General features: G+C 43.9%; 1 protein-coding gene across 4 annotated transcripts in view; it reads left to right on the plus strand.

Annotated features, from left to right (window-relative positions):
• The window catches only part of UBE3B (ubiquitin protein ligase E3B), a 51,584-nt gene that overhangs the window by 10,108 nt on the left and 25,354 nt on the right, over window positions 1-16,122 (plus strand). For all 4 annotated transcript variants that reach the window (XM_057745243.1, XM_057745245.1, XM_057745244.1 and 1 more), the window contains 8 exons: window positions 940-1,025; window positions 1,897-1,979; window positions 4,461-4,566; window positions 4,849-4,969; window positions 5,908-6,085; window positions 6,533-6,696; window positions 7,843-8,010; window positions 14,827-14,998. In XM_057745243.1, the coding sequence (XP_057601226.1) occupies window positions 940-1,025; window positions 1,897-1,979; window positions 4,461-4,566; window positions 4,849-4,969; window positions 5,908-6,085; window positions 6,533-6,696; window positions 7,843-8,010; window positions 14,827-14,998 (1,078 nt within the window). The remainder of the gene's footprint in view (window positions 1-939; window positions 1,026-1,896; window positions 1,980-4,460; window positions 4,567-4,848; window positions 4,970-5,907; window positions 6,086-6,532; window positions 6,697-7,842; window positions 8,011-14,826; window positions 14,999-16,122) is intronic.

Below are 16,122 nucleotides of genomic sequence, written 5' to 3' on the forward strand. Positions count from 1 at the left end.
CCATAAAATTGCATGTAAAGCTGCCTCCTTCCCTGAATATTGAACTCAGCCTTACACGTTTCATACATTCACTTCATTCATCCATTCAGCCAGTAGCCTGCTCTGTGCCAGACGCTGTGCAGGCACTGGAGATACAGGAACGGTCACTGCCCTCCAGGGGCTTTAGGTGCTCAACTCTGCGCCCGCCCCTCCTCACGACACTTGAGTCTGTGGGGGGCGGGGAGGAGATGGACATTAGGAGAGCTAGTATACGTATATGAGCATGTGTGACTACCTGAGTAATATATGTACGTACATGTCATGATGACAGTGTGATAAGTGCACTTGGAAGGAAGAGCCCAGGAGAAACGAGAGTGCAGTGGGGTGGGAGGCCTCGCCTTGTGTGGGGCTCAGGCTTTCCTGAAGAGGTGACGTCTGAGCTGAGGGCTGGAGGGAGAGGTGGAGTTCACAGAGCCCAGAGCAGGGACAGAACTTTGAAGCAGAGGAAACTGAATGTGTGAAGGCTCCAGGCCAGGAAGGAGGGTTTATTTAAGGCATGATCCTGGACTTGGGGATGGGGGGGGTGGGGGGTGGGGGGTAAAACTCAGTGTGTCCTGGGCCCTGCCAGGGAGCTCATAGCCCAGGGGGAAGAGGAGGTAGCCACAGGGTAGAAAGTGCCAGGCCCTCGGAGGGAAGTAGAAAAGGTGCTGACAGAGCTTGGAGGCTGGGGACAATACTTCTGGGAAATGATAGGACCCGTCTTCTAAGAGGTGACGTGTGAATCAGGCCTTGCAGGAGAGAGAGAATTCTAGAGGCGCAGTGTCTCCCTGTTCTCTGGAAGCAGACCCAAGGGGAGCAGGAGGGCAAGGCAGAGGCGCTCGCGTCCCCTTACAGCCTGAGGCACGTAAACAGTTCATGTGATGGCCAAAGATGGTTTCTCAGACTTTTTTCTCCGTTTAGGTGAGAGTCTTCGACCAGCCATGAACCACATTTGTGCAAATATCATGGGCCATCTCAACCAGCGTGGATTTTATTCTGTGCTGCAGGTCCGTGACCCCATCCCTAACGTGCGGCTCACCCTCCACACCTGAACTGGGCTTTGCCTCTGGTTTCCGCATATCTGCTACCCTCCTCACAGAGCGCTCTCTGTGGAACGTGCCCTCTCCTCCCTCCCCGACCCCAGCCTTGGCGCACTCGTGGTTTGTGCAGAGGGAGGACCGTGCCTGGGATCCCATCATTATGTCACGTTTTTGGCTACGAGGATAATCCAGTCACTTGAAATGTAAACTCAGGAAGGAGGCCTCAGGACGTATCCCCTCAGGTGCCTTCTTGGTCGGTGTCTGGAATTGTCTTTCTAGCTCTGTGTCCTCAAACAGCCTTCGGTCCACACTGCCTGTTATCGCGCCAGTTCATACGTCCAGGGAATTGTCAGAAATCTAACTAGTCACTGTTTAAAAGTACTTTGTAATTCTTGAGCTTGAGAAGTGACATTGATTTAGTCCGTCCTTCCACTTAGTACTGAAATGGGCCCTTTCCTGGTTGGGATTCATTTTCTGCTCACGACAACCCTGCGAGATCCTGTGGCAGCCAAAGGTGGCTTCTCAGCAGTTCATCTCAGTGGAAGCTTCTACTCGATGCCATAACTCTGAATTGCTTCTAAAAGCACTGAGATTTTAAATCTGGTGTTATTTTTATCGGCTGTTAGTTTTTTAACCGTTTATTATTTTAAAAAACTTAAGTGTAGTATTTAAAGTAGAGAGAGAGTGGTACAATGAACCTCCATACCCATTGCTTTCATTTTTTAGAAACATCCCAATACAGTTTTTTATCTGAAGCACTCACTCATTGTACATTTTTTACGTACAAATGTATATAAAGTTGGCATCGCCCCCTGACCAATTACATTGTTCTTTTCAGATATTGTTAACCCGTGGCCTGGCGAGACCCCGGCCTTGTCTGTCCAAAGGCACTTTAACAGCAGCCTTTTCCCTAGCGATGCGGTAAGTAGGAAACTAGCCGAGGGGCTGGCATCTTCTGAAGGCTCCTCCTCTTGCTTTTTCTTTTCTCTGATTACCTGATCTCCGTATCAGGTACGGGCTTGCCCACTTTGTCAGAATTTACAGGAAGTGTTGTTTTTGGTGAAAGTGACACATCTGTGACTGCTCTGCTTCTTAATCTCCCGACTGTACCCCTGAATATTTTTTTGCATCATTATTTGAGGAAAGCTATTCAAAATGAATAGCTTTTATTCTGCCAGGGGCCAAGATACAATCATTTTTCCCTTTGAGCTTTTAATTGATAAAGGAAACTAAGAGCTGAAAGAAGCCCAGCAAAGGGCAGGGTGAAAGGATTCAGGGAATAGTGCTGCAGACATGGGTTTAAGACACCAGAATTTGGAGGACCACAGAGGATGTGATATTTACCTTCACTTAGTCAGTTGGGAGATGTAGAAGTACAAAGAAGGTCAATATTTCCTGATGGAAATCATACCGGCAAATCTGAGAACTGCCAGTTGTAAAACAGCTGTGCTTGTTAACGGGTCCAGAACATTCTTAAACTGTTGAAAGGAACAGTAACTTGGGGTGTTGTTAATTAGATAGCTTGATAATCTGATATCTCAATCCCCAAGATAATGATAACTTGTGAAAGGAGTGCTGTGGTCACACCAGCTTGGTAAAGCTGCCTGTCTGCCCCCTCCTGCTAATTCACTGGGCACCTTCCTGCTGAAAGCTCGGACAGGTCCTGTGGCGTTTGGGCTTGTTTAACTGATGCTGATGCAAACGTAGCTGGACGTGGAGTGCTCTCGCCCAGGTTTTAGATGAACATCCCGTGGAATTTATTAATTTTTCTTTCCTTGCTGAGTCTTCAGAAAGTGGTGTATATTTTATACTTACAACATAGGAGTTTGGCCCAGCCACATTTTAGATGCTCAGTAGCCCCTGACATGTGGCCAGTGGCTACTGCTTTGGACAGCACACCTCTAGAGGCTAGATCTTCATAACAGGAACAGAATCTCACCAGTTATGTTACAACTAAAGAAACAGAACAAGCTAGCTAGGTAACAGTCATACGTTCATTACATACTTTGAGAGGCGTTATGTAGAGCTGTGTCTTACGTAGAGCTGTGTCTAATGAATCATAACGTCTAGACACAAACAGGTTTTCCTAGAAGCGGGTTTACTGCAGCTCCCTTTCCTGAGTCACCTGGGCAGCTCATTGCAGCAGCATCGCCCTCTCTCTCCTCTGTCAGAGACAGCAGAAGTCGACACCCAGACATCTGAGCCCTGGAGCACAGCAGCAGCTCTGCTGCCTCCTCCAGCTCCCCCATCTCCCAAGAATACAAGTCGTCTTTCCATGCCAGCATCCTTCCCCGTCCTGCTGTGGCTGCAGTCCATGCTGTGATCCACCAAGAGGGCCACATCTAATCATTCCACCACGTTTCTTCTTTAAGAATATACTAGCATCCATCATTTTACGTTTTCTCTTTCCATATGTCAGAATCCATGACTCACTTGTTAAAGCCAGGTTGCTCCAAAGCCTTTTTCTTACACAGTGCACTTTTATCCTCCTCTGAGGATTTGCACATAACCGAACAGGACCAGGACGTTGTCAAACAAGATATTCAGTGGTTTTGTCATACAGTATATAGTTACTACTACTAAAAGTCTATCAAGTCATAACTGACATGTTTAGACATGATCATCAAATCCTGTAATACAAATCGCTAACATTCATGGGCCGCACGTTGTTTTAAGACTTCTGTGCACATTAACTGACTCCTCACCACATTCTCTTAACTCCATTTTATAGATGAGACCGCTAAGGCCCAGAGAGGTTAGGCCACTTGCCGTCAGTCACATAGCAGGGAGGGGGCAGGGCCTAGATTTAAACCTGGGCTATCTGACTTCAGAGCCCACAGTCTCTACTCCTGACTTTTTATACTTGCTTCATATATTCAAAACAGTTTTATATTCTAAGATCAATATGTATTTCTTAAATTAATGGCACGTGGGAACCTTCCCAAACTCATCCTATTCTGTTTATTATCTGGACATATATTTAACATAAATCGCTTAATTGAAGTGCGAGTTATTGGTGACTTATCAGACAGTGAACATTCCCATCACTGTAAGCACCGCCCCAACTGAGAAATAGAATAACAGTAAGAGCATCCCAGAAGCCCCTCTTTTCCTCCTGTCCCATGTCTATAGCTTCTTATACTGCTTTTCTTTTTTAAAGTTGATTATAGTATGCGGATTCTCTCATGGCAGTAAAACTTCAGAATGGATTATTCGTGGCTGTGTCATAGAGTAAATTATCACCAACTCAACCCTTCCCCCAGTGGATGGGCCCATTTTCAGCCTTTAGTCTTAAGTCCCGTGAAGCATAATTTCAAGGGATTTGGGGGTGTTGGAAGGGTTGTTCTTTTGTTCCAGGTTCACATTAAACCTGTCTGAGTGAGGTGATCTGTCTGTGTCTAGCCCTGTGGTTGCTGCACAGTTTTCAGACAATCTGCTCTGGCCATTCCTCATCCACATCGTGTCCGTGCCCGCTCTCGTGACTCACCTCAGCACCGTGACCCCTGAGGTAAGTGGGCTCTCAATTCCCCCAATTGCATTTTGTCCTCAGACTGGAAGGTGAAATGTTTTCTCTGTTCATTTCTACCTCTTCCGATGTTTGTCCTAAACCAATAACCTCCGTAGACATGTTAGAAGCCCGAAGGAAAGGGGTCTCCTCTTTGTTCGCTTGCTTCTTGGTGGTGGATGACGTGTCTGGCAGCTGGGGGTGACCTGCAGGTGATGGAGTTCAGGCTCTAGTGGGAAGCTCATCTTGTCAGCCTCTGCTTTAACAGTCTGCGCTTGTTTGCAGCGCCTCTCTGTTTTAGAATCTCATGACATGCTCCGTAAATTCATCACATTTTTAAGAGACGAAGATCGATGCCGTGATGTGTGTGAAAGTTTAGAAGGATGCCATACCCTTTGTCTCCTGGGTGAGTATCTGTGACTGGAATTAGACTGTGTTCTGGACGTCTGGAAAAGCCCAGGGGTTTTGCTTTCCACCATTCTGGAGACAACGAGCTGTTTTCAGTCACAGTTGGAAGTGCTTACAATAAAAGACAGGTAACCAGGTAAACAGTTACAGTAGACATGTAAAATTGAAAATCACATGGAAAATATATCAGCCTGGCAAACTAGCTGAGTGACTGTAAATAAATATTAAATTTCAGCACTTCCTGGCAGCCAAGGGAAAAATGAAAATGTGATGAGTTGCCTGGATGATTCCATCTCAAGGGAGAAGAGAGAGCACAGTTAGGTGGGGCTTAGATCAGAGCAGGGTCTGCAGCATCTATTTTACAATGTTTTCATTTAGATGAGGAGAGGGTTTGTGGATAGAAGCATTTGAAACAGCAGGGGTACATAATTCTCATTGTCTAATTAGAGGAGATTTATTTTACATAGAAAAAGGTTCTTGGAGCTATATTTTAAGGGAGTTGATGAGAGTCCTCACGCAAGACGTTAAATAACTTCAGTGAACCCTGAATAACAGTGATCTTCCAGGACTTTCAGATACTCTTCAAAAGGTCATTTCTTGTGTTGACCCTGGGTTTTAGAATCTTGGTTTTATACTAACTTAAAAATCTGTGTGCCTGACATTTTACGTGTTACTTCATGTCACCCTCACATTGAGAGTGGGGATCATTGTTGCAGTCTTGCAGATGAGGAAACGGACTCGAGTGGTGGGTTGGGGGTCACCCAGCTCTCCTGTGGCAGAGCCAGGATTTGGGGCCAGGTGGGCCTGTGTCTAAGCCCCACTCTGCACTGCAGCCCAGCACTAATGGGACGTGGATGCATGAGGCCCAGGCAGAGAGCAGGGCTGGGAGGTGAGGAAGCACGTCTGCCCATGGCACTCAGCCTTCTCTCTTTGTAGGCAACCTCCTGCACTTGGGCTCCCTCAGCCCCAGGGTGTTAGAGGAGGAGACGGACGGGTTTGTGAGTCTGCTCACCCAGATGCTCTGCTACTGTCAGAAGTACGTGTCCCAGAAGAAGTCCAACCTGACCCACTGGCACCCTGTCCTTGGCTGGTTCTCCCAATCCGTGGACTATGGGTGAGTCCTGGAGCAGATCGCTGTCTTTCTTGTCTCCTTCTGCCTCTCTTCCACCACTTCCCCTTCCTTCATCGGGATTTGTGGGCCGGGCCTGCGGGCCACCTATGAAGAGGACAGCTCAGTAGGCATCAGGTAGCTTTTGTTGACTGGGTGGCAGACAAGATGGGATTAGGATGAAGAACAGATAGAGGGTGTCTGGGAGGTGACTGTGACAGATGGGGCCTGGGGGAGCAGCAACGCTGCAGGCGGCACAGGAAGCCTGGGTGGAGCAAGGGAGCCAAGGAAGAGGTGGTGCCTCCTGCATCCAGGCCTCAGCAGCCATTTGTGGATCCCACTTCTCTTCTAGCATCTTACTTGCTGTGCTAAGTGGCAGCCCCCAGCTGCCCCTCCGGAGGGTGTCCATCAAGCAGGCGGAACTCACATGCCTGCTCTCCTGCTCTCTCCTAGCCTTAACGAGTCCATGCCCTTGATCACCAAACAGCTGCAGTTCCTGTGGGGGGTGCCTCTGATCCGGATCTTCTTCAGTGACATCCTGAGCAAGAAGCTGCTGGAGAGCCAGGAGCCGGTCCACGTGCCACCAGCATCCCCACAGAACGTGCTTCCCGTGAAGAGTGAGTGGCTCTCCTTGCCCAAAGCCCCACGCGTGGCTGGCCCTGTGTGCCCGCTCCCCTCTGTCACATGACCTCTGACTTCTTCCTTGAAGACTTTGAGATGGCTTAAATCAAGCTCACATAGCAAAACAGTGACGGAAAACCCTTAGGGATAGTAAACAAGGACTGGGGATCGTAACTGTGTGATCGGGGGCGTGTGTAGAGGACGTCCACAGGTGGTCCACGGGGGCTGCCTGCTCATCTCTAAACTTCCATCTGGCTCTCAATTTCTTTTTTTTTTGGTTCTGAATTTCTAGTAGCCAAAAATGAAAAGGGATTTGTGGACCCTTTCTTCTCATTAATAGGAAGAAGGAGGAAGACATTTCTTAAGGGAGGTAGAGCTTTTTTGAGTTCCTAATGAGAAAAGATAGCTCCCGTGTGGTGCTCCTTCTGCAGGGGACCGTGGTCACTGAGCAGGCTGCCACCTCAGCAGCGTCCCCCTTGCAGGAGCCGTGGTGGTTTCCACAGAAAGGTTTCTTGTTGCCCACTCTGATAAAAGTAAGGCAGTGCTGTTAGCACATAATTGGTGGAGTTACTTGCCTGTGGCAGATGCCAGGGTCAGTGTGGCTTTTCTTCTGCTCTCCAGCGTGTTGCAGAGGTCCATCTTGTAGCTGTCAGTGAGCGTGGGCTCAGTGTAACTTCAGCAGGATATAAATGGGAAGGGGTGAAACAAGAGCACAACCCCAAACTGCATATGAGTAGTTGCGGCTGATGCTCCTTCTTCCCTCTGAAAGCACAGAACCCTGGAAATCAGCCAGGCCCCCCACCTCAGCCCCTCTTCCCCTAATACAGTCCTCGGAAGTTTTACCTTCGTGGGTTCTGAAGTTAAGTGGTTACAGTAAAAGAATCCACAGTAAGAATCAGATATGTTTGACTTGTTCTGACAAATCTCCTGTTCTGAAGAGGTCTTTTGAGTTCTACCTAAAAACCTGTCGTTACTGCTTTTCTGATTTATGCGAAAAAGATGATTTGAATCAAAGCAGCAGCCTCACTGTCTGGCTCTGGTTGGAAATCAGGAGCTTTATTGAAGTGCTCTTCCCTTCACGGAGTGGAGTTTGGCAGATGGCTGAACCTCTGCTCACACGTTCCTCCTCCTCTCCCTGCCAGCTCTCCTGAAGCGTGCATTTCAGAAGTCAGCATCAGTTCGGAATATTCTCAGGCCCGTCGGGGGTAAACGTGTTGATTCTGCGGAGGTACAGAAGGTCTGCAACATCTGCGTCCTCTACCAGACCTCGCTGACGACGCTCACCCAGATCCGGCTGCAGATACTCACAGGTCTGGAGTCCCGAGGCAGCCCTGCCACTTCTCACATTTGCCAAACAAGCTTTCTTAGAAGTTGATTCTCTCCTGGCTCCCTTGACTCAGAAAATCGATTTTGAAGAAGGGTATTTTTGAGCTGTTTTTAGAAGCTGGTTTACTTCAGTTACATAGCCCAAGCTCGCCCCAGTCCTAGCACTTCTAGTTTGTTCCTGTGACCTGGCTTTTATTTTCATTATGAGGTACAACTTGCTTTTTTAAACGTTAATTTTTTTTATGGATAGAAAACTAGAAAAGACAAGGAAGCAGAAAAAAGAAAACTTAAACTACTCTTAATCCTACAGTCCATAGATGACCACCTGATCCTGAGTGTGTTACCTACATATGTGTTTAGATTGAAATGTATAGTTTTATTTTTCCCTTTCCATTAATCACATTATAAGCATCTTATCATGTCAAAATTCTTTAAAAACCTCATTATTATTAGCTGTGTAAGATCTCATTGCATGAATATGCCCGACATTTTCCTTTTTAGCTGAGCAAGGAAGAAAGTCCCCACTGGGAGCAGAGAACTGGGCATCAGGGCTTGAAAGTTGCAGCACAGGAGTTGTTAGTATGATTGGCATCATGAGGACAAAACGTCCGTAAGCCTTGAGGCTGCGTAAAGGGTTAAGAATTTCTCTGTTACTTTTTACATTTTTTAAATCAAATTGCTACTGCTGTCTTTCACACTTACGTACTCATCTTCAAATATTTATAGAGCACCTATGTGTGCCAGGTGCTGAGGATACAGAGGGAAATAAGACAGCCAAGGTCTGTGTTCCCGAGGGCATTACATTGTAGTAGTGGGGAGACCAGTAATAAGTAGGCGGAAAATGTAGTTAGTATGGTGAAGGGCACTGTGACAATGAAAATAGTGAGAGACCTCATTGACCTGGACTAGGGCAAGTCAACCCTAGTTGGACTTGGACTTGGACTAGGGCAGCCTTAGCACTGTTGACATTTGGGGCCAGATAATTCTTTGTTGTAGAGGTCGTCCTATCCATTGCAGAATGTTTAGCAGCCCCTGATCCCTACCCATAGATTCCAGTAGCACCTCTCTCTCTCTCACTTTTGACAGCCATACACGTCTCCAAACATTGTCAGATGCCTCCCCCTGGGGCAAAATCATCCCTGGTTGAGAACCACCAGACTGCTGGAGATGGAAGCAGGAGGATTTACGTACATGTTTTAGAGGTGGAGTCTACAGGTCTTACTGGTAGATTGGATTTGGGGGAGTGAGGACTCTTAAGTTTCAAAGATGATGCCAGAGTTCTGGCCCAAGCAACTGTGTGGATGGTGGGGCCATTTGCTGAGCTAGGGATACCCAGCTTGGGTCAGGGGGCAGGAGGTGGTAGGGAGATTTTGGGGCATCAAGAGTTCTGTTTGGCTGTAATGAGTGTAAGGTACCTGCTGGACCTGCAGCAGAAATGCCAAGCCAGTATACTGTGTGCTCTTTGGGAGCTTGAGCAAAGGGGTGGGGTGAAAGGCCTGGGGCTGAGGGCTGCTCCCCTAAGGAGAGTGCAGAGGGAGAAGGGGCCCAGACGAGCTGGCACCCCAGCACTCAATGGGACGGTCTGGGAAGCATACTGAGTGAGATGATTTTAAGGTTATAGCCTGTGTCCAACTTTTTAAGATAACCACATTCAGCATCCCCCAGTGAGAGAATCCAAAAAGAAGTTTTTTGGCCAATTTGAGAGTATATGATTTTAGAGAATTCCCTGCCAGTCCAGTGGTTAGGACTTGGCACTTTCACTGCCGGGGCCCAGGTTCAATCCCAGGTTGGGAAACTAAGATCCCACAAGTTGTAGTACACGGTCAAAAAAAGAAAATACATAATTTTAAAAATGAAGATAAGCTAGTCTGAAGTATATGTATAATATTCATTCTGTTAGTTTGGCTATCCACAGAACGATACACAAACTAGATTATAGAAAATAACATACTTGTTTTAAAAATACTGCTGTTTTTCTACCTCACAATTTACAGACTGTCTTTGTCGGTGCTCCTCACGTACGTGTGTTGGTCCTGGAGCCACTGTGCTGCTCCTCTGACATGGCTCTGCAGAGCACGCATCTTCATTTCTAAGTTGCTCGGGACACAGTCCTTGTTGAATTGGTACATCATTCTGTAAATGAGTATTTTTGTCCTGTAGAAGTATACCTGTGACCTCCACAATGCAACTACTTACTCCATTTTTTTTTTATTGAGGTATAGTTCACATGTAACATTATCTTAGTTTCAGGTGTACAACATGATTTGATGTTTGTACACGTGAAATGATTAACACAGTAAGGCTAGTTAATAGGTAACATGTCACCATACATTGTTAAAAATTTTTTTTTCTTGTTTTAAGGACTTTTAAAATCTACCCTCTTAGCAACTTTCAAAAAAAATGCAATGTATATTATTAACTATAGTCACCATGCTGTACTTTACATCTCCGTGATTTATCTATTTTATAGCTTGAAGTTTGTCCCTTTTGATCCCCTTCACCCATTTTGCTTACCTTCCCCCCACTGCCAACACCCTGCCCCAGCAGCCACCAATCTGTTCTCTATATCCATAAGCTTGGGGTTTTTTTCTTTGTTTTTCAGTTTTTACGTATAAGAGATCATTTGGTATTTGTGTTTCTCTGACTTATTTCAGTTAGTATAATGCCTTCAATGCCTTGTTGTCATAAATGGCAAGATATCATTCTTTTTTATGGCTGAATAGTATTCCTCTGTGTGTGTGTGTGTGTGTGTGTGTGCGCGCGTCGTGCGCACACCACATCTCTTTATCCATTTGTCCACTGAGTGTCACTTGGGTTGTTTTCTTTATCTTCATTATTGTAAATAATGCTGCTGTGAACAAGGGGGTGCATGTATCTTTGCAAATTAGTGTTTGTTTTCTTCAGATAAATATCCAGAAGTGGAATTGTGGAATCATATGGTAGTGCTATTTTCAATTTTTTTGAGGAATCTCCATACTGTTTTCCACAGTGGCTGCACCAATCTACATTCCTACCAACAGTGCACAAGGGTTCCTTTTCTCCACATCCTCATTCATCCACATCCCCTAGTTATTTCTTGTCTTTTTGATAAGAGCCATTCTAACAGATGTGAGGTGATACATCATTGTGATTTTGGTTTGCATTTCCCTGATGGTAAGTGATGTTGAGCACCTTTACATGTGCCTAGTGGTCATTTGTATGTCTTCTTTGGAAAAATGTATTCAGATCTTCTGACCATTTTTTAATCAGATTGCTTGGTTTTTTGTTGAGTTGCATGAGTTCTTTCTATATTTTGGATATTAACCCCTTATCAGGTATATGATTTGCAAATATTTTCTTCCATTCCATAGGTTGCCTTTTCATTTTGTTGATTTCTTTTGCTGTGCAGAAGCCTTTTAGTTTGTTGTAGTTCCACTTGCTTATTTTTATTTTTGTGGACTTTGCTTTTGGAGTCAGATACAAAAAAATATCATTTCCAAGACCCTTGTCAGGCAGCTTACTGCCTATGATTTCTTCTAGGAGTTTCATGGTTTCAGATCTTACATCCAGTTCTTTAACCCATTTTGAGTTTATTTTTGTGTCTGGTGTAAGATAGTAGTCTAGTTTCATTCTTTTGCCTGTCCTGTGTGGCTGTCCAGTTTTCCCAATACCATTTATTGGAAAGACTGTCCTTTCCCCATTGTATGTTCTTGCCTCCTTTGTCTTAAATTAGTTGACCATATATATGTGGGTTTATTTCTGGGCTCTCTATTCTGTCTCATTGAACTATGTGTCTTTCTTTATGCCAATGCCATACTGCTTAGGTTACTATATATTTGTAATATAGTTTGAAATCAGGCAGCATGGTGCCTCCAGAGTTGTTGTTCTTTCTCAAGATTGCTTTCCATTCAGGGTCTTTTTTGGTTCCATGCACATTTTGATTCTATTTTTCTGAAAAATGCCATTGGAATTTTGATAGGGATTGTAGTAAATCTATAGATTGCTTTGGGTAGTATGGACATTTTAATAATATTCTTCCAGTCCATGAGCATGAAATATCTTTCCATTTATTTGTGTCTTCTCTGATTTCTTTCATCACTGTCTGATAGTTTTCACTACAGGTCTTTTAGAACTTGGTTAAATTTATTCTAGTTATTTTGTTGTTGTTGCAGTTGTAAATGCGATTGCTTTCTTAATTTCTATTTCTGATAGTTCATTTCTGATAGAATGGATTTTTTTTTATGGAATCTTTAGGGTTTTCTATTTATTATATCACGTCATCTCAAATAGTGAATTTTACTTCTTCCTTTCCAACTGGGATGCCTTTTATTTTATGTTATTTTATTTTCTTCTTGCCTAGTTCTGGCTAGGACTTCCAGTACTATGTTAAATAAAAGTGGTGAGAGTGGGCCTCCTTGTCTTGTTCTTGATCTTAAAGTGATGTTAGCTAACACAGTGTTGTTAGCTGTGGGCTTTTTGTGTATGGCCTTTATTATGTTGAAGTACATCCCCTCTGTACCTACTTTGTTGAGAGTTTTTATAATAAATGGATGTTGAATCTTGTCAAATGTTTTTTCTGCAGTATTGAGATAATCATATGATTTTTATCTTTCGTTTTGTTAATATGATGTGTCACATTGATTGATTTGCAGATGCTGAACCATCCTTGCATCCCTGGAATCAATCCCATTTGGTCATGGTGTATTATCTTTTTAATATCTTGTCAAATTTGGTTTACTAATATTTTGTTGAGGATTTTTACATCTGTGTTCATCAGGGCCTGCAATTTTCTTTTTTTGTGATGTCTGTCTGGTTTTGATATTAGCGTAATGCTGGCTTCGTAAAATGAGTTTGGAAGCATTCCCTCCTCTTCAGTTTTTTTTGGAAGAGTTCGAGAACAATAGGTATTAATTCTTCTTTGAATGTTTGGTAGAATTTATCATCGAAGTCACCTGGTCCTGGACTTTTATTTGTTGAGAGGTTTTGATTACTGATTCAGTTTCCTTACTAGTAATAGGACTCTTCAGAATTTGTTTCTTCATGATTCAGTCTTAGAAGGTTGCATGTTTCTCGGGGTTTATCCATTTCTTCTAGGTTGTCCAGTTTATTGGCATATAACTGTTCATACTAGTCTCTTATGATATTTTGTTTTTTTTGTAGTATCAGTTGTAATGTCTCTTCTTTCATTTTTGGTTTTATTTGAGCCCTCTTTTTTTTTTTTTTCTTTCTGATGAGTCTAGCTAAAGGTTTGTCAACTTTGTTTATTTCAAAGAACCAGCTCTCAATTTCACTGATTTTTTAGTTGCCTTTTCAGTCTCTATTTTACTTATTTCTGCTCTGATCTTTGTTATTTACTTCTTTCTACTGACTCTGGGCTTCATTTATTCTTTTTGTGGTTCCTTAAGGTAAAAAATTAGCTTGTTTGAGATTTTTGTTATTTCTTGAGGTAGGCATGTATCACTATGAACTTCCCTCTTTGAACTGCTTTGCTGCATCCCATAAGTGTTGGTATATTTTATTTCCATTTTCACTTGTCTCAAGGTATTTTTTTAATTTCTCTTTTGATTTCTTACTTGACGTATTGGCTGTTCAGTAACCCTGTTGTTGTTGTTGTTGTTGTTTTAACCTATTTTTAAACTGTGCATTTTGTAACCACATCCCCTTACCCTTGAAAATGTAAGGTCAAACCTTTAGGAATAATAATGAGATGGGTGTTAAATTTCTTTGCCTCCATTACAGTCCCTTCAGTTCACCCTCTAGACATCCATACATCGCATTGATGGAGTCTGCCCCCAGGCTAATATGTCTTCCCCAAACAGTTCTTTGTTCAAAATTAAGCAATTCAAAGTTCTCTGTAAAATGAGAGGCATTATAAGGACTCAAATACAAGGTGACTCCCCCTTTTCTGAGGAATAATTTGAGGAACACATCTTACTGTACATTCCATGACATGTGGAACTTTAGAGCCACACTTTCTAAGTCAATAGCCATATTAATAGACTTCGTATATAACAGTGATACAGCTTGTGTGCCTGAGGCCTAGCCATCCAGAAGCCCTCCGGCATCAATTTTTGTGTAACACTTCAGAGTGTCTCTGCTGTGGTCATGCACTGCTTTCCCATTTTTAACAGAGATAGAATAGGTAGATGAGAGGAAAGCTTTGCTAAATGTGAATAAGCCTGTGGGATAGTTTAAAGCAGGCAAACTATGGCCCATGGGCCAATTTGAGCTCACCACTTGCTTTTGCAAATAAAGTTTTGTTGGAACACAGCCACATCCATTTATTTATCTATTGTCCAAGAGGCTGCTTTCATGCTGTGATAGTAGCAATTGAGTAGTTGTGACAGAGTCTAGTCCAGACTAAAAACCTAAAAATACCAACTCCCTCGCCCTTTCCAGAAAAAAAAAATTGCTGACCCCTGATTTAAAACATAAACACTGAGACAGCAGATCTGGGTTCTATTCTTGGCTCTGACACTTATTGGCTGTGTGATTTGGGGCCAATTACTCAACCTCTTTGTGCTTCAGTTTCCTCCCTTATAAAATGATGATAACATTGGGTTTCACAAAGTGAAAAGGAAATAGTGCCTGTAAAGTATTTAGAATGATATCTGACACAAAGGAAGCACCCATTAAATAGTAGCTGTCTTTATCATTGTTGTTCTCATGGTGATGCTTTTCTTCTTATTTGCACCTTCTTCCTCTCACTTCCGTTGAATGGTCGCTAATAGGTTTAAGTCTTTTGTTTTCCCGAAGGAGAGGAGACATAAGAGACCAGGTGGAGCCCCACCTGAAGCTTGGGTTTCTCTATCCTTTTCCAGGTCTCACTTACCTTGATGACCTGCTGCCCAAACTGTGGGCATTTATCTGTGAGCTGGGGCCCCACGGAGGGTTAAAGCTCTTCTTGGAATGCCTCAACAATGACACTGAAGAGTCTAAGCAGCTCTTGGCCATGCTGATGCTGTTCTGTGACTGTTCCCGGCACCTCATCACGTAGGTTGACTGCTGTGGGGCTGAATTCCTTTCCTAGAATGTGCAGAGACCAAATTACAATGTCAGCAAGGAAGCAGTTGTTAATGTGATTACTGCGAGCATTTGGACCTGTCATTAGAAGAATTAGACAAGAGATTTACAAAGTGAGTGGCACGTAGCAGGGATTCAGTAAAGGTTAGTTCCCATCCTTTCACGAGAGCTGGGTCAGTACCACTTGATGTGGGCTTTGGGATCTCCTAGAGCTGGATTCAAATCACACCTCGGCTGTTTACTCACTGTGCTAGGTAGTTAACTGGCAAATTCCAGAGCCAGGGTGCAGAACCTCGCTCAGCCACTCACTGAGACACCCTGGGCTGGGGAGCAGGGACTCCGCCTCTCCGGGCCTCAGTTTCCTCATCTGTAGATGGGAATTCATGGCACCTACCTCTTAGCCATGGGAAGGTACAGGGAAGATCAGTGGTTAGCATAGTCGCTGGCATAGGAAGAGGCCAATATGTGTTGGCTGTTATTCTTACCACCGTTACCAAGCTGACCCTGGGCAAGTTGCTTAACCTCTCTGAGCCTCAGTTTCCTCAACACAAGAGTGGAGACAACATTACCAATCTGATAGGGAGTAAATGAGAAAAGGCAAGTCAAGTACTTAGTACAATGCCTGGCACAATGGAAAATTAACAAATGTTAGTCCCATTCAGTTCCTTTAAGCTTGTGTGTCTACTTGTGTATTTGGTATTGTTTTAATTCCACTTTTCCCCCAAAAGATTGTTGACAAATTATAAGATAGAATGGACCTCGGACAATTATATGCAGGCTAGGAGACATTGGCAGGAGGGGATTAGGGACATGTAGGTGGCGGATTGGTTAAGAGTCATGGAGGGAGGGCTCAGTGAGTGGTTAGATGCAAAAGCAAGCGCCTGTAGCTGCTGGTAAGACGCCCTTAATTGCTGGGTCGAGGGTGACCCAAGAGTGAGTCAGGCTCTAAAGTGAATAGAGCAGTTATAGGAAATTTTCAGATATAACTGCATCTTATGGTGCATTTATTCATATATTCTTTCAGACATTTGTTCATTCACCCTCAAATACTTATCAGGTACCTACTAAGTGCCGCTAGTGTCTGTTACAGATGC

Source organism: Hippopotamus amphibius, chromosome 8 (assembly GCF_030028045.1).
Source record: "Hippopotamus amphibius kiboko isolate mHipAmp2 chromosome 8, mHipAmp2.hap2, whole genome shotgun sequence".
Classification (NCBI taxonomy): Eukaryota; Metazoa; Chordata; class Mammalia; order Artiodactyla; family Hippopotamidae; genus Hippopotamus; species Hippopotamus amphibius.